The following is a 23,363-nucleotide window of genomic DNA, read 5'->3' as shown; positions in this document are numbered from 1 at the left end:
CGATACCTAGGGTGGTAAGGAATTACTCTACAACTACGTTGAAGATCTACCTGCAACTTACCTAGGTGGTGCAACATATTATACTAAATAACATATTTAAATTTGGGGCAATTCTAATCACTTTTCGTCAATCCAACGTACCTTACTCCAACGTTTGGTATATACTACAATTTACGCACATGAGTTTATCGGAGCACTAACATTTCAATCCAACGCTTTAACATTGCCTTCGCCGCCATGGGATAGTAAGTGCAGCTACTCCAGGAATTGTCGGTTAATGGTGATGCGGGCCGTACACCATTATCGTCGTTGTTATCGCCGCCGTCGTTGTTGTCGCCGCCGCCGTCGTTGTCGCCGCCGCCATTATTATTGTCGTCGTCAAAAGCTCTACAAGGGGGTAACATCAATGCCTCAGACGCCCCCCCTGCTAGTATGGAGAGGAAAATAAGCGAGCCCCAAGTAATATAGCAGGGCTAGGTTATTTTGTGTACTATACTAGCAGGGGGGGCGTCTGAGCAATTCGTGTTACCCCCTTGTATGCCAACCTTCGCTTGGCGACACCTCTGCTGTTCCGCTTGTCTCGCCTGTTTCTCTAACCCAGTCCGCGTCCTCCGCTGTCTTCCTCCTGTAACAATGGGACAGGCTCCAACCATTCGGCTAGTTGCGGTAGAGGAGATCCGCGGACTGAAGATAAAGACTGAGTTGACGCTGTCGACCGTACTCGTTCGGCGAGCTGCCATTGCGCAGGTTCGCAGGCAAGTACGCCAAAATCAAGGATATAGTTAAAAAGGTCCATAAATGGGATAAAATACAATATAGTACGGCTGCACGCAAGGACTATTTTGGTTGCCCTGGAGAATTATTCTGGTTGGCCAGGATAACCAAATCGAAGTAACTCAGAACTTCAACAATATCAGCCGCCATATTTGTCTCATCGAGCGTGAATTACGAGGTTACTTAAAAGGACAAACGGCACCGTCACGCGAACGCAATGAGCTTCCGTCCCTGGAGCACATTTCTCACCTGCTGCTGGACCTTCTCAAACCTCATGAAGGCACACGCCTCACTCTCTAAGTGGTTAAATAATCCAGCCAACGTGATAAATTCCTTCCCACACCTACTCTTTGTATTCGGGCAACGATACACCTTCTGCTTATGCACAGGCGAGTTGAGATGCGCATTTAGGGCGTTCACGGTGGTGAACCCGTTGTGGCACATATAGCACTCCCAGTAGGAGCCGTTGAATGCACGGTTGGTAGCCGAGTATTTGACGTTCTTCTCCTTGTGCCATTCAATCTGCTTGTTGGTGATGACGCCGTCCCGGTCACGCTCGCGAACCATGCGGAGAATGGTTTCACGGTTAAGCATTGGGGCATGAGGGCAGGAACCCGTCTCGAGGTGATGGATGAGGCCGCTGGCGGAAGTATAGTTGGCCTTGCAGAAGGGGCAAGGGACGTTGGTGCCGCGGTGTGCCTTTGAGTTGAGGTGCTGTAGGCACGCCTGTTAGCAATTAATGTACTTTAAAGGGGAGGGTGGGAGTGGGAAAGTCTTACCATCCGTAGGTTGTTCTCGTTCTGGAATCGCAGGTCACAGCCTTTGCAATAGTTCTTGTAGTGAGCCTGCTCTTTCATGTGCCGATCCGCAGTTTTTTGCGTGTGGAACTTCAGCCTGCATGTTTCGCATGGTATCTTCGGCGCCCAATGTCCTAACGCGTTCATGTGTTGATTCGCCGCGTCCTGAGTGTGGAATTTCTTCCCGCATGTCTCACAGGGGATCTTGGGTGTCCAATGCCCAACGGCCGTCATGTGCTGGTTCGCCGCATTTTGCGAGCGAAACTCCTTGGTACAAGTCTCGCATTCGAAGATCGGCGCCCAGTGATCTGTGTCGTTCATGTGCTGATTGCAAGCACCCTGGGTACGGAAGGTGCGGTTGCAGGTCTCGCATTCGGGCCAGTGGTCATATTCGTCCCAGTGGTCATATTCGTCCATATGGTCCTCGCAGTCATATCGGTAGCTGAAGGTGGCCATGCAGGTCTCGCACTCGTGCATCTTGGGGAGTAGTCATCAAGACAACAGCATATAATCGATGAAATGGAGAAAGGACGACAAAGGGTTCCCTCGGGGCCGGACTTTCTTCCGAGGTTTTGCCCAGCGCTAAGCCGTTTTCGGCAAAACCTTCGTAAGAAGGTCTGGTGTTATTATTACTACAAAATATACCAAAAGTAGTATATATAGGTGATTTTACCTATATATAACAGCTAGAATACCCAATTTTCCGTAAACCGCCTTATCGCCTTATGTAAGCTTTGCAGTGTGTGGGAATTGAACAAGCGACTTGTTAGCGACTCAATCAATCGAGGCACGGACACGGCAAGGGAGACGCGTAAGCCTGTACGATTGGATTGTCTATAAACGAGGATCTAAAGCTAGAGAAAGGAAAGGAGAAGAAGAGCAGCGCCGGTCGAAGTAGGGTTCTTTTATGCGGTCCTCTAGTCACGTGACCGCAAAGTTCTGCCCAAGTTCTGCCCAAGTTCTGCCAACCAAGTTCTGCCGTTATCTCAGGTGCGTGGATGCACGGGGTAGCCTTAGCTAAAAATATAAGATTATGTGGTTAACTGAGCCTAAATTGCTTATCCTACTATATAAGTTACCTCCTAGCTTTAAAACAGAACTAACTATTATAAGTAACTAGTTATAATGTGTTTATAATATATTCGGAATATATTCTAATTTAAATAGATTTATTTAATAATTACTAGCTACTAAATTTCTTTAGTTATATATAAGTTAAACTTACCAGCTAAAATAAAGATCTACCCTATATAGTATATTATAATGCTAAAGCTAACATATAAAGATATTAAGCTACTAGTTTATAAAGTAAACTCGTATAAAGGGTAAGAGGAAGATAAATAATAAGTTTTAAAGATTGTTAGTTATAAGGATATTAACAATAAAATATAGTATAAGGTTAAGTAGATAGGCTATAATAAGACTACCTAGGAGCCGCTATAAAACTTTTAAAAAAACGCTATAGAAAAGGTATAGGAGTATTAATAGAGAATAGGTTAAGTAGTATTAAAAAGGAGCTAAAACTAAAAGGATTAGTTAAAGGTAATAGATAAGCCGGATTATTTATAGGATCTACTACTAGCGTATAAGCTATTTCCGCCTCTTTTTAATTAGAATCCTTTTTAGCCTCCTTAGCCTTAAGCCTATAGAGTCCTTATTTTACTAACCGGAACTCTTTAGAATAAACTTTCTTATAACTCATTATAAGACGGTTTAGCTAAGTATAAGTATTTAGTTAAGCTTTTAAGGCCTAAAACACCTTATTAAAACGACGCTAAACCTTAATAAGGGCTTTAGCTAGCTTACCCTTTAACCTTTTAGCTGTTATTAATACGTAAGACCCTAAAATAAATTAAATAGGGTATTAAACGGTTGTGGAGAATTATAAGCCGCGTATATGTTAGCGACTTAGTCAATTGAGGCACGAGCACGACTAAAGGGACGCGTAAGCCTATACGAATGGTAGTTTATAAACGAGAATCTAAAGCTAGAGAAAGGAAAGGAGAAGAAGAGCAGCGCTGGTTAAAGTAGGGTTCTTTTTATACGGTCCTCTAGTTACGTGACTGCGAAGTTTTACTAAGTTCTGCTAACTAAGTTCTGCCAAGTTCTACTAGTGCCGTAATATTACCCCCCTTCGTAAAAGCCTGCCCTCAGGCTTTATATGTCCGTATTATGCCTATAGGGCGTTCTTATCTTTATATTCTTTTAGTAGCTTATTGTCTTCGCTATACTAGCACTCTATTTACTTGTCTCAGTACTTTAAGGGTCCTAGTTTATTAGGGTAACGGCTATAGAATTCTTAAAGCTTATAGGGACTACTAATAAAGTTTTATATAGGGTACTAGGTAGAATCTAGGTTATAGCCTTTCCAACTAATACGGTACTTTAGCGTTTTCATTACTAGTTTATAGGCTAGTACTTCTTTAATTTCCTATTTATTGTCGCCATTAACTTAAATTAGTAGGGGAGGTTCGTTCTTTTATCTAGATAATAGGTTATTTATAGCTTTCCGTAGCTTACCCGGCGAGAAAATAGGGTAAACCTTAATTAAATCTGAGAGCTTTCCTTTATATAAGTTACTTATCTTCTTAAGGACCTTATATGGTCCCGCTATTTAATAGTTTAGCTTATGGCTAGGCTATTCTATCTTCTAGTTCTTTATTATAACCTAGACTATATCGCCTATAGTAAAGTCGGGTTCGCGCTTATACTTATTTGCCTACTATTTTATTAATTTTTAAGCCTTTTCTATATTTGTATAGGCTACCGTTTAGGCTTCCTCTAAGCGCTTAGTGTACTGCTAGGCTTCCTTATAAGATAGTTTCTCGCGTACGGTCTGTGGTTGTCACAGTACATGCGGACTGTCAAGGTACGATGTACGAGGTGACCGTATACGATCGACAAACGATGTCGTGTGAGGATCTATGTAGGAGGTAAGGTGGTATATATACACGTCGCTTAGGGGTTAGGTCTGTGCTCGTGTTATGACAACACTAAGTCATAACAACGTGTCAGGTCAGTGCCGTGACAGTGGTTCTTCTAGTCTATCTCAGTTAAAGCTTATTTAGGGTAAATACCCTATTTCTAGTTAAATAGGTGTAAATCCCGTAGAGTTATAGGGTAGGGTTACCTGGGCGTAGTCTATTAAGGGTAGTAGTTTACCCTAGTTATTTTAGAAGTAGTTAATAAAAGGCCGGAGTCTCTAATCTAAATATTAATTTATAATCTCTATCTAGCCATTTATTTAGGGGTAGTATGCTATAGAAAGCTTTAGCCTAATACCTAGAATCTGGGTAAACTCGTTTTAGAAGGCTAATATAAATTACGGGCTATAATTGGATATAATAGTATCTAGTAGTCCGTAAATATAATAGATATAGTAGATATACAGTTAGGCCGCCTCCTTAGCATTAATATTTTTATAATAGGGAATTAAAAACAGGCGCTTGCTAAAGCGGTTAACTAAAATTATAACTATATTATATCCGTCGCGGTCTATAGGTAGCTTATAGAAGTCTATAGAAATATACTACTAGGGGCGGTTAGGTATCGGGAGAGGTTTTAATAGTTCTAGGGTTTTATCTCATGGAATTGTAGACCTATAGTAGTTATTGCAGTTCCGTATATAATGGTTAATATCTATAACTATTCCGGGCTAGTAGTAACGGTTACTAATAATCTTATAGGTCTTATTTTTTCTAAAGTAGGCCGTAAAGACCTAGGTATATACTTTAGTAATAAGCTAGGTTTATAAGTTCCGTTTCTTTACTACTACTAGCCGTTTCTAGTGCTTAAGCAGTCCATTTTTAAGGGACTATAGGTTAGTAACATCCTTTACCTTTTCGTGGTATTCCTATAAAGAAGGGTCCGTACGGTTTGCTTATAGTAGTTTATTAATAAGGTTAAATTCTATAGGGTTAATGGGACATATCTTAGCGCTTGAAGATTTAGTACTTAGTTCTTCCCATATCTAAGGGTTAAGGTACTCTAGTTATAGTAGCGTCTAGGTCTATAATAAGATCTTTACGGCTATCTAGTCATTTAGGTCCTATTTACTTCTTATAAAAGCGTCTGCACAGTTAATGGCGCCTAGCCTATATATAATTAGGAAGTTAAACTAGGATAGGACGTCTGCCTAACGCGCTTACTAGGCCGTAAGGGCCTTAGTTATTATAAAGTATTTTAGGGCCTTATAATTTAAAACTACTTAAATAGGCTTATGGGTCCCTTTTAGCTATGCTTACTAGTGTTAAAAGCTAGAGATAATAGCTAACATTTCTTTATCGTGGATTGGGTAGTTTAGCTTAGTATTTATTATAGTCTTTAATTAGTAAGTAATAGGGTGCTATTCTCCGTCTGTCTACTTCTAGGAATAAACACTAGTAATAATACTATCTAAGGCATTTATTTCTAGCATTAAGGGCCGTTTTAGGTTAAAGTGGGCGAGTAAGGGAGCGGAGGCCAGTCGTTTCTTAAGCTTATTAAAAGCCTACTTATATACGGTGTTAAAGTAAAAGGGCTAGTCCTTTATAGTAAGGCGGCTAAGGGGCTAAGTAATCCTACTGTAGTTCTTAATAAAGCGTCGGTAAAAGTTATAGAAGCCTAAGAATAACTATATCCCTTTTACGGTCCGTAGTAGTTCCTACTAATTAATTACGGCCGTCTTTTCTAGGTCTACCTTAATTCCGTCTATACTAATAATAAACCCTAAGTACTTTATATACTTTATACTAAATTCTAACTTCTTAATATTAGCCTAGAGGCTAGCCTTATAAAGCCGCTATAGGACCTTATAAATATGCTCCTTATATTCTAACTTATTTTTAAAGTAAATTATAATATTATCTAGGTAGGCCGTATAGAAGTTATTAAGGTAGTTAAAGAGTATATTATTTATATATCGTTAGTACGTAGCTAGTCCGTTAGTTAGTCTAAAAGGAAGTACTTTATACTTATATAATTTATATTAAGTCCGAAATATAGTAAAATCTATAAATCTAGGGTTTATTCTAATTCGGTAGAAAGCCTAACGGATATTAAGCTTTATAAATACCTTAGCTCTATTTATTTAAGCTAATATCTTATTAAATAGGGGCAGCGGATAACGGTCTTTGCGGGTTATATTATTAAGCTTGTAGTAGTTAATATAAAAACAAAGTCCTTTATTTTGTAACGGAACCTTATAGCGGGTACTACGGTGGGCTCGTTATTAGGCTAGGTATGTAGGTGATGCAAATTAAAGTTAACAACGTAATAACAACTGGTGGAGTGGTTGCCTAACAGATTAACTCTAATTATATTCTGAGAATTACTATAAGGAAGGAACTATCTAGGTAGGGACTAAGGGTCCTTAAATACACAACCGTATTCCTATAAAATCCTTCTTATATATAATAAACGTGTACTCTATCTACTCTATTACGGATTATATAGATCCTATAAATTATATAGATTACGTCACGTGACCTTAGTTACCATTCCTTATTATATAGCTCTATTGGTGCCATTCTAAACTATGCTTAAATTAACTAACTAGCTTCTTCTAACTCCTCTCTAAGTAGTCGTAATATCGTACTTAAAGCGTCCGTAACACTATCTCCCTCCTCTTTATCTTTGTCCTTAAAGATTCCTAATATCTCTAAGTTGTTTATTAGAGGTATAATATCTATCTAATTAATTTAGTTAATATCGTTACTTATTATACCTAAAGCAATTTCTTCTTTTTTAACGGCTCGTTACGTTCGCACTATTGCTGCGATATTGTCTCTTAGTGAAATTATACTATCTCCGTGTTCTTGCTGTTTAAAAGAGGAGTTAGTCTATATTACGTTAGCAAGTCCATTTTTATAATAACCGTCCTCTTATTTAGAGTGCACTAAAGTAAATATTTATTCATCCTATAATATTCGCTCTACCTCTAATACTAAATATACGCGACCTATTACTCTTAGTAGTTATCTAGTTCCCTAGCTAATTTATCTTAAGGTTTTATGTTTAATCTGCTGCTGCGTGGCTAGATAATAAACTATCTATTACTTTGGCGGAGTTACGCCGTTCCTATAACGCAGAACGGGAGGCTGCCGATACTTAGCAACGGGCCCTTAAGTCTTATCTTGCGGCGTCCGCTTAGTTAATCCATCTTAAGAAGGTTTATAAGAAAGTCCGTTTTAAGGAGTAAAAGCTTATAAAATAGGGTCTATAGGAACTTAGTAATAAAAGAACGGATCTTCTTTTGGCAAGAAGGAAATAGATCTAAGTAGTTTAGTAACTACTCTTCTTAGGTCCCCCTTAGGTAACTTATTTTTTTTAGCAATCCTTCTTTATTAATACTGCCTGACCTAATTTCTTCCGATACTCCTATACCTTTCCTATAGCATTCTTTAAATTTCCTAGTAGTTCCTAGGTAGTCTTATTATAGCCTATCTACTTAACCTTATACTATATTTTATTATTAATATCCTTATAATTAACGATCTTTAAAACTTACTATTTATCTTCTTCCTATCCTCTATATATATCTGCTTTGTAAACTAGTAGCTTAATATTCCTATATACTAGCTCTAGTATTACAATATACTATATAGGGTAAATCTTTATTTTAGCTAGTAGGTTTAACTTAAATATAACTAGTAAAATCCTTTACTTAATTTTAAAAGGTCCTAGTCTAATATAGTCTAACTTCTTACTTAATTATTAACTCTTAAAATTTTTATATAGTAGCTATACTTTATCTCCCTCCTTAAGATCTAGTCCCTTAGATCTCTTAGTATTATAGTACTTCTTTATTCTTTCTTATACTTTCTTTACTAATTCCATAAGATCTATATAAAGATTTATTAACGTCTTTATCCTTTCTTTAGCTGTGCTACTTATCTTCTTTACTTACCGTAGTAACAATAATATTCTTAGCTTATACCCGTAATTTGCCTTAAATAATAATATGCCTATTCCTTCTTATAGTGTTATATTATATATAAACTATATAATTAGTAATAACGATACCTAATTGTTCTATGCGTAATTAATATAGTATCTTAGATACTGCTTTAGTGTCTAGTTTAATCTCTCTATTTAACCGTCCGTTTACGGATAATATGCGGTAGAAGTTACTACTCTAACTCCTTACTCCGCTAAGAATACCTCCTAGAATACTACTATAAATCTTAGATCTCTATCTAATATAATCTTACTTAGTGCTCTATATCTTACAAACACTTCTTTAATATAGATTCTAGCGACATCTTCTATTAATATTTCTTCTATATATATTATAAAGTATCCCCACTTTATAAGCTTATCTACTATTACTATTAGACTTACAAGGGGATATCACGTAGCTACGGTTCGTAGATAGTATGATAATTATTGTTCTTATTGATTTATTCTTAAAGAAAGGGGTAAGGAACTTAAGGTTCCTTACCACGCTAGTGCCGCGGCGGCACGTGATGGTAACTTGCCGCACGTAACGGCAACTTGCCACACGTGGTGGCAATATGCCTTATATAGTAACCACTTGCCTTTATTCCCAACACTAGCAACTCTTCTTTTATAGTTGCCATCTATATATATATACCACTTGACTAGCGTAGCAAATATTAATCCTCCTTACTTACTATTGCTATTGTAATATAAGTCTCGCTATCCTAAAATTTGCCTCTTAGCACGTAGTACTTTCTTACTTAGGAGTTATAGGTAGATATCGTGTTCGGAGGGCCGCTAAGGCGCTAGTAGTAAGCGAGCTAATAGCGATTTTCCATCCCGGGGATAGAAAATCCTAATTGGCTAGATTAAGTTAGGCTCCCCCTCTAAAAAAGTTTTAGTAAGAGAATCTAACTAATTAGATAACTTTAACCGCCGGTCGAAGTTTCTGGATATCTTAAGACCTTACGTAACTAAGAAATTTCTAGGGACTCCCTTTTAACCTAACCTTTAACTTATATACGTAGAGTATTTATATTAACAAACGTCTCTAGTGCCTTATTTAGGTTTACCTTCGTTATTATATCTGCTGGGTTATTTTGGCTATTAATCTATTAAATCTTAAAGAGTTTTTAACGCTTGTAGGATTGCTAAAGTGCCATAATATTAATTATAAGGCGCTTTTCTTTTGTGGTACTAAGCTTAACTAAACACTTATAGAGGGAATATAAGTCGGTGCACACGATTATAGGGATAATAGGAAGTTTAAGTTGATCTGTAATTATCTTTAGGGTAGTTCCAATTGCAATTGCTATATTAACTCCGCTAACTATTCTATATATCTCTAACGCTAAAATACTTTAGGTAATACGCTTGCTCTTAGTTAAGCTCTAATAGATAAGATTGCCATAGATTATAAAGTCATTCTCTCTAGTAAATTCGTTCGCGATAATAATCTTATATCCTAACTAGGAGCTAAAATCTTTATTATTTATAAATGATCTATTAACAAATACAAAGAGCTTAGTAGTAGGAAGATTAATAGGTACGTAGAGTAGTCCCCAATTGAGATAGTTCATTTGCTAGAAAAGACGCTTATTTAGGGCAAGGATATCGTCCTTAGTTAGTTCCTGGTGTTAGGCGGCAACAGAGAGATTAAATAAAGCCTTAGGTTAACAGATAGAAGTAATATAAGCTCTGCAAGCGCGTTGCTCTACATATCCTTACTTTAGAGAATTAGCGTTAATAACATTAATCTTCTTACCTTAACCCTTCTGGCGCAGAGCAATAGAATCCTTATTTAGGGAGAGGATGCATCTATTAAAAAGTAATGGTGTTATTAAACTAAGCTTTTCCTTTGGCTTTACTATAAGATTTGCCTTTACTAGCTCGTCTTCTTTAAGAGCTAAAAATTGGTCGTCTCCTAAGATAATTATATCGTTAGTTTATATGCCGACGATTCTAAATGGAGTTCCCGTAGTTATAATGAGGAAGCAGGGATTAAATATAGAAGTAGTTATTAAAAGCTTCTCTTTATGGTGCTTGCTATAGGTAGCCCACTAGTGAGTTCCTGCCTCTACAATTCTATATAATGGCTTAAGCACAACTATAATTGTATCTTTAGGATACTGGTGGCGAATTTACTCCGGAAGGTATACCAATATTAAGCGCTAAAGGTGCGTCTCTAATTGGGTGTAGGCTTAAGTAATATCTCGTAAATAAACCGCTATTCCATTCTTTATTAAGAAGGGAGCTAGCGCAACAATAACTTACTAACTAGCTCGTTAAATTATAGAAGATTACGTAAGAATCACCTCCTTACTATTATTGTTGTAATCTTGGATAACAAGCCTTAATTTCTTAAATAGGGCGTTAGTAGCTTTGCCTTTAATCTCGTTAACCATTCTTAACTTAAAGATGTAAACTTTATTAAACTTAGTAGGGTCATACTTCTTAAATTTAAAGACTCCTCTTATAATAAGACCGTTAATTTCCTACTTATTAGATGCTTAGAAAGGAGCTCCTAGAGTTATAATACAGCCTTCCTTTTAGAGCTATTTTGCGAGCTCGAAGTCAGCCTTCTCTTTAGCTGTTATAAAGGCTATTAATAACTTATCTCTACTTTTAATAGCGGTAACAAATTGCTCTTTAAAATTAATAAGGTGTTAGTGATTTTATAATCCTTTTGGGCGACCTCTACCGCGTCGTGGTTACGGCACATCTGCTACAATTATATTAGAATTATAGTCTCCTTCTAGAGCACGTTAATTATAGTTCTCCTTTAGGGTATCCTCTAGGGCATCCTCTAGGGCATCCTCTAGGGTATCCTGTAAAGGCTTGGAACTATTATTCCTATAGTAGGGCTTAATAACAGTTAAGCGGAATTAAGTAGGTCTATAGGGCATCTAAAGAGTGCAAGTTTAACCATTACTTGTAATGAGTTTATATAGGCCTAACTATCCTCTCTTCTTACGCTATACCCGTACTTCAGATTAGAGTGGTAAATTAAGCGTAGTTAAGGTGTTTAGGCCATTTCTTATTCCTAATATGTTGTTAACCTAGCGCATAGCGTAGAGACGTTATACCTCTTTTATTACTTTACGGATAGCCTTAGCTTATTACACAATAGAGGGAAATAGTAGAGAATTATTAGTTATTTAAGGGTAGGCACTAAAGACTAGCAACATAGGTATAAGCCCATCTAGACTAGCGGAATTATTAATAGCCTTAACAGCTATTTATAAGATAAGCTCTTTGCTAGCGTTCTCTAGTTCTAAAGAAATAATCTTATACGCTTGGTGTAATGGCGTGTAATATCATTCTACTTTTTTAATACTATTATACGCCTTAACGGGGACTTCCTTAACCTTAATTGCTATTGCCTTTATCTATTATTAGAACTCTATAGATAAGAAGTTCTTTTTTATATTATAGACGATTTAATTAGGGGGTTNTAGGTAGATATTAATCTAGTATAACTAAAGGGTATCNTATNCGTTNNTAGCTAATATATCCTTTAAGAATCGTGCGGCTTAAAAGGAGGTTAAGAAGTTAACAACTTAGAGTACTGGCTTGCTGCTAAGATATATAACATCGACGATAATACAGAAGTTAAAGTTATAGTTATTTTTAAGGGTAAACTTAAATCGGCTAGGGGACTTCTGGTTTATTTGGTAGTAATAGCAGTACTTTATAAGATGCTTAATTACCTTAACCTTAACTTTATAGCCTACTCGCTAAAGAACCCTAAGCAATTAATAAACAGATAGGTAGCTAAAACGATGGTATAGTTAGCGTAATTCCAACTTAGTTAAGTAGCTCTAAGCAATACTCTTTTCTAGTTAATAAAGGAGTAACTAGGGGTAACCCTACTTGCGTATAACAGGCACCTAATTATCTCCCTAAATAAGTATATTCTTAAGGTTATTAAGCCTAATGCCTAACTTATTTATATCTTTAATATAAAATAGAAACAGAGTGTTTATAGGAATAATGTGGAAACTAATATACCCTAAGGGGGTTTAAACCCTAATTATACTAAAAGAGATTGTAGTACCTTTGCTAAAACGAATTATATATTAGCCTACCGTTAAATGGTTAATCTAAACAGAGTTATTAAGCTGCTAAAGGGCTTAAACTTAAGGTTCTCCTACTATAGATACTCCTGCGGCTTTAGTATCTGGTATAATACTATAGAAGACATTCGCCGAGTATCTATTGTTAAAGAAGAACGCGGAGCTCTCCTTTAGCTTATTAAAGATATCTAACTTCGTAATAGAATAGAGCGTAGATTAGTTATTAAGAATAGTAATAGTTTATATACTATCTACCTTACTATACTTAGTAAAGTATTAGTTAGGAGAGTAGTTCTTAATTTCTATATCTATAAGGAGCTGTTTAGTCTCATTAACCTTACCCTTAAGATCTTTTACGCCTTTATATTAAACTAGAAAGCTTTAGAAGTAGGCCGTAGTAACTTTATAATTTTTAATGTTTCTTATACTTTAACGGAACTTATTATATACCTCTTTTCGCTTATTAAGGGAGTGTCTAGTTAACTAGTAATTTAGCTTCTTATAAATATAGCACTTCTTCTAGCAATTACTTCAAAATGAACCTCTATAAGGACCTCTATAATTACCTTATAGTTGACGTTAATTATACCCTTTACTATATTCCCTACCACGGCCGCCATATATTTAATTAGTCTAGTTATAATCATATTAGTTAGAAACGCTTAGTTGGGTAGGGCTTTTAGTATAGAGCTATTGAGATTCTTATATTCGCATCGCAGTACCTATAGTAGAGCATAGCTCGGCATATACTCCTTTAAATATATCTATAGGTTTATATAGCGCTAAGTTGCACTTAGGAACGCTATAGCATACTAAGATAACCTAATCCCTTAGGCTGTTCTTATTTTGGTAAGTTTTAATAAGGCTATATTAGATTTTCTAGAGTTTATTAAAAAGTAGTTAAAGGCACTCTAAATAAGTCTTTATTAGGTTAAAAGTAATAACTCTCTAAAATATAGTCTCTCGCTATTCGGATATATAAAGTTAGTAATTCTTATTAGTCTTAAAGTAGGCTCTAGTAAGCTAAAGCATTACATTAAAGTTATAGTTTTTACCCGTAATATAGTCGTAATAAAATATTACCGCCCGTCCCTTTAATATAATAGAGAAAGCGTAATAGTACTGGTGGCGTTAAATTCCGACCTTATTGCAATAGTTATAAAAGACCTATAGTTTTGCTCTAAGTATATTATATAGTTCTCCTTTAAACTTCTTATAGTAAAGGCTTACTAGTTGGCTAGAGTGGAGGAGGTAAAGGCGGAGCAACTCTAAGTGGGAGAGTACCTCTAGGTGGGAGAGTAGCTCTAGGTAGGGGGTTAGCGTTCTAGGGGTTTTAATACGAATTAAAGTTGCCTTCCAAAGAATATAGGTTGTTTTTAGGTTTCCGTAGTTAACGTATAATCTCAGCTTCCGTCTATATTAGTTCTTCTATACTAGTAATAACGGCCTAAATATTACTAGCAATTAGGTTACCGTTCTTAGTAACATATACCCTATTTCTATAGAGGAAGTCTTAAAAGTTTTAAACAATATTAACGTTGCTAAGTACCTAGGTATCAGCAGTCCATCCTACAAAATCCTCCCTAAAATACTCCTATAGTTATAAGTCGGCGTAGTATCTATTTTAGTAGAATATAATATAGTATAGGAGAAAGCTGTTAACTTATTTTGTGGTATAAGTTATTATATTAAAGGCGAATTCGTCCTAATCTTCATTAATAAGTTTCGTGTACTCAGCTACCCCTAGTAGTAAGAAGTCTTTTTAGTTATTTAAGGTAGGCGTAGCCATGTTTTCGGAGGGAGGGAAGTGTTATTAGTATAGGGATTATCATTTAGTACGCGTTTGTAACATATATTTGCGGTTATAGGGCTTAGAACCAGTTCTGGCCTTAAATCGCGAAGACTTATAAAGCGTATTATTCTACGTAATAGACGCAAGAATCTATAATCTTAGAAAGGCTTAGGACCAGTTCTAGCCTTTAGATCCTTAGATTTATAGAAGAGTTCTATTTAAGGTTTAGGACTAGTTCTGACCTTAAAAGACAGCTTCCTTTAGTATAAGTAGTACTGGTATAGTAGCTCGTCTCTTCTTAGTGATACCTAGCTGTTCTATAGTATAACAGTGAAGTTAACCACTAATTAGTGTTGGACTTATAAGGGGATATTACGTAGCTACGGTTCGTAGATAGTATAATAATTGTTATTCTTATTAATTTATTCTTAAAGAAAGGGGTAAGGAACTTAAGGTTCCTCACCACGCTAGTGCCGTGGCGGTACGTGACGGCAACTTGCCGTACGTAACGGCAACTTGCCATATATAGTGGCAATATGCCTTATATAGTGACCACTTGCCTTTATTCCTAACAATTACTACTAATAAGATTATATTATAATCTTATCTAGTAATAGGATCTTTTAATTTTAGCAACTTAATAATAAAGTCCTATAATATAACCTCCTATAGTCTTTTTAGTATTTTAATAGGTTATAGCCCTCCGTATAGCTTATACCTTATTAATTTATTTCTCTAATAATCTAAACATTCCTTTATAACCTTTTACGCTAGGCTTTAGATTCTATTAATAATATACTCCTCCTAGAGTCTTAATACTAAGCCTATAGCTCCATTATGTCCTTAAGTTAATTCTTTATAGAAATCTTCCATAAATTGCTCCGCTATGCTTTTTAGGATATATATTACTTCTCGATTTTTGTATATATCCGCTTATAGATCTTTTAGTTATGCTTTTAGAATCCTTTATACCTAAAGGCTCTTTAGTAACTTATAAACTCTTTCTAGTTTGTTATCCTCTTAAGTTACTACAATTTTCGGGTAATTATATCTAATTAATCTGTCTATATCCTTTCGTAGTAAAGCCCCTAATAGCTTTTTATTATTTTATAATTTAGCTTTTTAACTTAGAGCGTCTGCTCTTATATTATCTATACCTTTAGTATACTAAATCTTAAAATAGTATTCTGCAAGCATCTCTACCCATCTAACCTATCTTTAGTTAAGTTCCTTTATTATTAGGAATCCTATTAGGTTCTTATAATCTGTTTTAACTATAAATAGTTTTTCTGTACCTTATAAGAATACTCTCTATTTCTTTAGTACTATAACTATACCTAATAACTCCTTATTATAGATGTTATAGTTTAACTCTAGTAGTATTATTTTCCGACTATAGTATGCCACTAAGTGCTATCTATCTTAATATTTCTGTATAAAGTATACCCCTAGTATAAAGTCTAATATATCTATCTCTATAACCGTCTCTAGTCCTAGTTAATAGATCTTAAGAACTAGCTCCTAGGTAAATAATTCCTTAACTTTTCTAAATAACTCTTGCTACTCTTTTCCCTATACCTATAGTTCTTTTTTCTTCGTTAATTACGTAAATAGTTTAATATCTTTTAACTATTACGCTATAAATCTTCTATAGTAATTATAAAACCCTAAAAATAATTTTAATTACGTAACGTTCTCTAGTTCTTACTAATTTACTATAGCCTTAATCTTTTTTAGATCTATACTAAGTTAGCCTAGTTTAATAATAAATCTAATAAAATTAGTCTTCCTAGTGAAGAACTCGCATTTCTTAATTACTACTAGCATCTATTCTTCCTATAGTCTCTTTAAGACCCATTTAACGTGTTCTTTATATTCTTCCTTAGTTATTAAGTAGATAATAATATTATTAAGATATACTATAATAAATTTATCTAAGTGTTCTCCTAATATATTATTAATACGCTTTTAAAACGTTACTAGTACATTTATAAGCCTAAATTGCATAACTAATAGTTTATATAATCCTTCCTTTAACCTAAAAGCTGCCTTCTATTTATTGCCTTCCTTAATTCTAATCTAATAATACGCCTATCTTAGATCTATTTTTGTAAAGATTTATACATTACCTATTCTATTTTAGATTTCGCTAATTAAGGGTAAAGGATATCTGTCCTTTCTAGTAATGCTATTTAACTGTTTATAGTTAATAATAATTCATTGCTTAACGTCCGATTTAGATCCCTATTAGGCCTACGCGGACTACTCCTTATTTATATGTGGGGAGAAAACTCTATTTAAGAAAAATAAGAAAACCCCGTAATCCATCTCCCCGCCTTTTAGGACTCGCCTACTTAGCGCCTATAAGTCGCCTATGGTGCTCTACTACCTTACTATTTGACCTTCTTGGGAACCACTGCTGCCGTAATAAGCCTACGGACGCGCTAGTATTATAAACTATTACTCTACTACTATAGAGTTACTAGGGGGCACCTGCTGCTTGCTCCCTTGCCTTCTATTACTATTTCCCTTGCAACCCGGAACTAATTTAGCACATTTTAACTAATAAGCCACTGGGTGACCGCCTTAAGGCCTTTTTGTATTAAGAGCAGTGTATTATAGTTCTCTATACCAGCTGCTAAGAGCATTATTTCTTAATTAGTATATAGGGGGCATAGTAATATTACGTGTTTTAGTGTCTGTTTTAGCCAGCCACATTCGCATCTTAGGCTACCTACTAGAACACCCACCCAGTAAAGCCAATCTTTTAGTCCTATTATTCCTGTTCTTAAGAGTGTTGCTATTATATTTTCTGCCTTTGTTAGGCCTTCTTGGAGCCCTTAGGTATTTACCCCCTATAGTATTAACTATGCTATAGCTTGGGTTCGTCTTGCCTAAGTTAGCCTCTGTACCTTTAACTCCTATTTACCTCTTTAGCGTTGGTCCAACCAGTATTGTATTGCGGTAGATGGTTTCCTGGCGTTCTTATATGTTCTACTTTAGCTCCTTTCTCTATCTTACTATCTTTGCTAACCTTTTACGCGTCTTCCTTCCTCTTCTATATAGGCCTGGGCCCTAAAGCGGCACTATTCTTCTTCTGCTTTCTTTACCTGTTTCTCTAATATCTCTTCCCTACTTTGGGGTTGTTGGTTTGTTCTCCTACAGGGCACCCTAGGGTCCCTCTATAGTTTACTTAGGCGTGTCTTAATGTACTTTATAACATTAGAGTTGCGTTTATTTTACGTCCTTTATATTGCAGCGGCTTTAATATATAACTGTAGGGGGGGAATATTAGATTCCTTCTTAAGCAGTGCTGTGGCCGTTCGCTTATACCTGCTTATAATACTCTAGAGGTAGGCTGTTTAGACCTTTTAAAGTGGTTTAAGGAGTGATTTAGGGGGGCCCTTTTTAGTTTCTCTAATAGCCCAAATACTAGATCTATATGTTATAGTTGGCCGGACAACTACTGTATATAGTAGGCGTAACCTCTAGAAGCATGGACCCTATGTGGAATTAATAATCCTAGATAAAGTAATAAACTATGCTTGGCCTTTACGGGCCGCTTACGCCGTATATGCGCTTTACTGGAGCTTGCTGTCTACCTATACTCCTAATACCCTTAAGCCCTAAACTGGTTAACCCCTAAAGCCTTAAATATAAATTATATACTAGAGATCTATAGATTGGTTGCGTTTTCTTATAAAATGGATTAGCTGGTATTTCTCTAGTGAGAATTAGACTCTATAACGTTTTGCCCATTCTATATAAGTGTTATAGGCTTTCTCTAGTGTTCTGCAATTCTCTACGGCTGTTGGCCCATATATAATTAGGTTTGTGTCATTAACAAAGCCTATCCCCTAGGTCGCCCCTTTCTTAAAGGAGTTAAGCAGGTTGCTTATAAAGAAAAGGAAGAGTATAGGTAAGAGGGGTAATCCTTATAGTATTCCTGTTGTAACTATAATAGGGGGGCTCTGGTATCCGCTAAAGACTAGTAATGTTTCTTTCTAGCCTATAAACCCTTAGACAAATTATATAATCCATTTTAGGAAGCCCTTTACCCTAAGGATATACAGGAGACGCTTATAGGGTATATTGTCGTAGGCACTACTAATGTTTAGGCTAAGCATTAATACTATAAAGTCCTTTCGCATCGCCTATGTAGATTTAATGGTGGCAGCGAGTAGCGTAAGTGCTAATAGTGTTAAGCGGTTCTTTCTTGCCCCTATTTGGCTTTATAGTAGTAGGGCGTGTTTCTCTACTATATCTGCTATATATTCCGCTATTACCCTTTTTAAGATCTTGCTAAGGGTGTTTTCTAAGGTAATAGGGCGGTAGCTTTCTGGGATTAAGTAATTTGCTTTACCTTCTTTTTATAGGATAACCGTTATTATAGATCTTTCGAGTCGTAGGTAGTAGCCTATAGTAAAGTATGCTTTAGCTACATCTATAAGCTAAGGTGCTATAAGTGGCCTATAGGTTTTTAGGGCCTTATTTGGAATCCTATCTAGTCCTAGTGCTATATTATTTAAAAGGCGGCTAATAGTTCTAGCCATTTCCTCTATTGTTATATCGCTGTTGACCCGTAGGCAAGTCACCAGTGTTTCGCCTGTGATATTACTAAGGTCTGCTGGAGCTAGTTAGGGGAAAAACCTTTCTATAAGGATCTTTGCCTTCTTATCATTATCGTTTATGGCCTATAATTCTCCTACTCTTCGTAGGGGTAGTAGGTGTAGGTCTTCTACTGGGCGCCCTGCCTTTTTTTTTGCCTATTTCGCTATAGCCTAAAGGCCCTTATTATAGGGGAGGCTCGGGTTAGAAGTATACTTGTTTATAAACCGTCTCCAGTTATTCCTTACTTCTTTTTTTAGGGTATTCTTTAGCTAGTTTCTTGTATCTTTATATTGTCTCTCATCTTTAGGGTTATAGCTGCTTATATATTTCCTTTTTACTTATTGTTGGCTGGTAACTAGAACTGCGTATTATATGGACTATACGTGTCGCGTGTAGGGGCCCGGTTTTAAGATCGGGCAGTGCTCTTCTAGCCTATTTTTAATCGCTGCCTAAATTCTTTTTAGTCTTTAGTTAATTTCCTTAGGGGTGGCTAATAAGCCTCGCTTATTTGGTATTAGGTAGATTTCTTTTAGGTTTTAGAGTTGTTGTTTAACTGCATTAAGGAAACTGTTTATCTTAAGCTTCCTTATTGTGTATCTTTTTCTATTTAGTTGCGCTTTAGTATCTAGGTCTAGCTGTATCTAAATAGGGATATGGTCTAGGGTAAGTGCCTATTCTTCTTTAAGGTTGCACCTTTTAAGTCTCTAGTATAGGCCTTTATCCATAAATATAAGGTTAATTATACTTTTGGCGGTGCCTTATTGCCATATAATTGCTCCTAGGGGGGTAGCTAGCTTAAGGCCCCAGATATTTATAGCTCTTAGTAGGCACTCTAACTGTTAATCTATAGCAATATAGATACCCCCCTACTGTAGGTGGTGGAGGTTTATATCTCTTAGTAGGATAGACTTTATACCTTTAGTTTCTAGTAAGCTTATTACTAATATAATATTCTCTATTTGTGGGACCCCTTTAACCCTAGGGTTATATATATTAATAATTTGTACCAGTCCCCTATATATTTAGATTGTTATAACTATAATATCTAGGTTAACTACCTGCTATAACTATAAGAACAGGCTGATAGCCTTGCTAATTATAAAGCATATGTATATGGCTGCTTTTGGTTTATATAAGAGCTGAAATCCTTAGGGGCAGTATGTTAATTATGTGAAGGTATTGTAATACGGTTCTTATATAGTAAGGATATAGTATTTCTTTAGGTCTAGACTGTCTAGTAGGGGTCTTATAAGGTAGTGGTTTGTGTTGCCGTAGTTATACTATATAATGGATAGGTAGCGGACCCCCAGCGAGGGTCCTTTAACTCTCCTTTATTCCTCGCTTCTTTTGTTTCTACTTTCTCTAGGATATTTAGAGCTTCTGTCTCTTATGTCTACACCCTAGTTACTACTTATTTTATATAGAGCTTTCTATTTTTATGTCTTGTGTTCCTGTTAGCGCTTCTATATCTAAATCTGTTATTATTACTGGTTCTTCCCCTGTTCTTACTAGTCGGCTATATACCCTTTATAGGTTGGCTGCGAATGTTATATTTGCCGTATTAAGTCTAATTCTTAATTGTCCTGGTTTTAAGCCTGCTATCGCTATCTATAGGGGTCTTCCTACGGGGCGTCCTCTCCCTTGTGTCCCCTGTGACCCTTATATCTCTAATTAGTCTAGTAATATCGCACGGCGTCGCTTCTGGCCTATTAAGGCTTAGGATGGCTGGCCTAGCCCTCTAGTGTTAAAGGTAGGAAACGCTAGGAAGGCGCCTGCGTCCCCCTAGCTTATCGCCTATTATTTCTATTTATATAACCTAGCGTGTAGTTGTTTCTGCAGCTGTTAAGCCCTTACCTTCCGTCTCCTGTATTTAATATAGTCTTCTCTTTCCTACGTCTTATATATGCTTTGGTGGTAGTTTACGCATTTTATTTAGTCTTAATTTAAGCAATGTCTCGTATTATAGGGGCCTGTATAGTGGCCGCAGTACACCTATACTGCGTATATAGATTAGGTGTATCCCTATTATATATAGCGATAGTATTATTCTAGGCGTAGTCTGTAGTTATAGAGCCTTATATTATATATAAGGCTATTTATAATTATTCCTTTTTGGATAAGGAGTTTTTATATTCCTAGTGTATGTGTACTGATAATAAGGGAGCTATGCGTTCGTCTAGCGTCTCCCTGGCGAGTCTCCGGCGACCTTTATATCCTTTTATTATTTTTGTTATATACTTAGTTTGTATTTTCCTATTAAAGCTATTAGATTTAGGTAATTTTAAGTCCTGGTATAAGGCGTTCCGTTTATCTTACTATCTCCTATATAATTGCTGTATTATCCGCCTAGCGTCCCTTTTCTACCCTAAGGCTTATAGGAACCGCTAGGACTTTAACTAGGTAATCTTTACAGAGTACTTTTATGCTAATATGTTCTCCTAGCCTATCCCTTACCCTTACAGCTCGTTCCTTTGCCTATTAGTCCTTTAGGGTAACTCTAATATCTCTACTCTTAAGGTGTTAGACTATAATAGCGTTATAGACCTCTTTATGTATCTCTATAAGGACTTCTATTTCTAATTATCCCCTAAGCCCCTCTGCTTATTCTATATTTAGTTATATTATAATTATATACCCGGTTATTAACTTAAGGGGGGTGGGTTCCCTATACTATAAAAGCGTAGCTATAGCGGCCTAGGTGCGGTTCGCCGGTAAGGGGGGGTTATACTTATTTTTAATTTTGCTTAGCTATTAGAGGATTTAATTAAGGGTTTACTGGAGGGGCGCCTAAGGTTCACTGGACTAGCGGAGCCATTCTACTAGCTGCATTAGTTCGTTATAGCTAATAGTTACTCCCCTATAATTTTAGATACTAGACGCGTCTAATAGGCTTTATATTTTGTTAGATGCCTTTTTAATAGAGGTATTTCCGCTTTATAGTGTGGTATTCGCCTATCTTTGTTATAGAGGGCTATTGCTAGGCGTAGTTCTAGTGGTCGCGCGTAAGTGTGAGCCACTGTCGTTTGACGTATGCCTCCCCTGCGATGCATGCATCTTAGGGGGATTCTCTAGGTGTTTTTCAGGGTTCTTTTGGTTGGTTTTGGTCTTTTTGGGCCGGGTGTAGCAAGAGCTCCTGTTGTGTAATATAGCTCGTAGTATTTTTATAATAAATAGACGTTTGTTTATAGTTAATACACAGTCTTAGTTTGCCATTTTTCTTTAGTATAAATAGTACTGGATAACCTATTAATGACTGCGATGGTTTAATATATCCCTTTTATAGATTTTCCTAGATAAACTCTTTTAATGCTCTACCTTCTTCTTTGGTAAGCTTATAGATTAGAAAGAACTTTAGACTTATTCCTAGTTCTAATTCTATCTTATAGTCCTATACTATATACTTTAACAGCTTTTTACTCTTTAGTAACTATAGTTTCTTACTATACTTATAGTATCTTTTTAGTATATAGCTTAATCCTTTTTCCGTTTCTTTATAGGTTGCCCCTACTTAGTACTATACTAACTTAGCTTATTATCGCATCTTACGTTATTAAGTATTTCTAATATTAACCTAGCCTATAACCTAATTAATCCTTAAATTATATTTTTATAACTAAGGCATTCCTAGTACTGCCTTATTATTCCCTAATAGTAATATATTAAAAGATATCTCGATCTATCTCCCTTTAATAGTTAACTAAATAGGTCCTGTTTTAAGATTAATAATGCTTCCTCCGTAGGCTATTAGATCTCCTAAAATTGTTACTAATAGGTAAGAGTGCTCCTTTTTCCTATATAGTAACCCTATTCTTTTAACTACTGCTAGCAAGATATAGTTCCTTATTACTCCACTATCTATTAGTGCCTTAAACTGTTAATCTTACCACTTAACTTATAAATTTAGGTGTTATCCTTAAATTCCTTTAAGGGTCTAAGGCTCTACTACTAGTTCCCTCTAGTCCTATAGGCCTCTACTTTTCCTAACTATTAGCTACTTAATCCTATTTATACCTAGTCCACCTTTAGCTAGTACTTAGTTCGCTTTTTATCTTTAATATACTATAGATATGTGTTCTCTAGGCATTCCTACTACTATTATCTATCTAGGCATTCTTCCGTAAGAAATCTTCCTGGTTAAAGTATTAAGTCCCCTTAGCTTTATACTTCTACTAAATACCAACTATATATATATTTAGCATTCTTATATTTCACCTCCTTTAATAACCAGTATATCCTTACTAGGTACTTTTAGTTCTTATCTTTAGGTGCTCTATACATATTATACGCATTATCTACGTATACGATCTATACCAATATATAATATACTTAGTGTCTTAGGTTAACTCTTAGCTTATCTTTATCCTTAAGTTTAAACCTCTCTCGTGTTAATCTAGG

General features: G+C 35.8%; 2 protein-coding genes across 2 annotated transcripts; both read right to left on the bottom strand.

Moving 5' to 3' along the window:
- Positions 1-978: 978 nt before the first annotated feature.
- On the bottom strand, positions 979-1,988 carry K441DRAFT_553517 (uncharacterized protein; the record flags this gene model as incomplete). The annotated part of the gene is made up of 2 exons (XM_067643185.1): positions 979-1,488; positions 1,554-1,988. The coding sequence occupies 2 exons, from the start codon at positions 1,986-1,988 to the stop codon at positions 979-981; spliced, it is 945 nt and encodes a 314-aa protein (XP_067505678.1).
- A 20,059-nt stretch (positions 1,989-22,047) lies between these two features.
- On the bottom strand, positions 22,048-22,245 carry K441DRAFT_715005 (uncharacterized protein; the record flags this gene model as incomplete). The annotated part of the gene is made up of 1 exon (XM_067653964.1): positions 22,048-22,245. A coding segment is annotated over one exon (198 nt), but the record flags the coding sequence as incomplete, so codon positions are not given.
- Positions 22,246-23,363: the final 1,118 nt, after the last annotated feature.

Source organism: Cenococcum geophilum (genome assembly GCF_001692895.1).
Source record: "Cenococcum geophilum 1.58 unplaced genomic scaffold K441scaffold_14, whole genome shotgun sequence".
In the NCBI taxonomy this organism is placed as follows: domain Eukaryota; kingdom Fungi; phylum Ascomycota; class Dothideomycetes; order Gloniales; family Gloniaceae; genus Cenococcum; species Cenococcum geophilum.
Note: the sequence above shows the minus strand (reverse complement) of the source record. Positions and strands in the feature narration are given on the sequence as shown.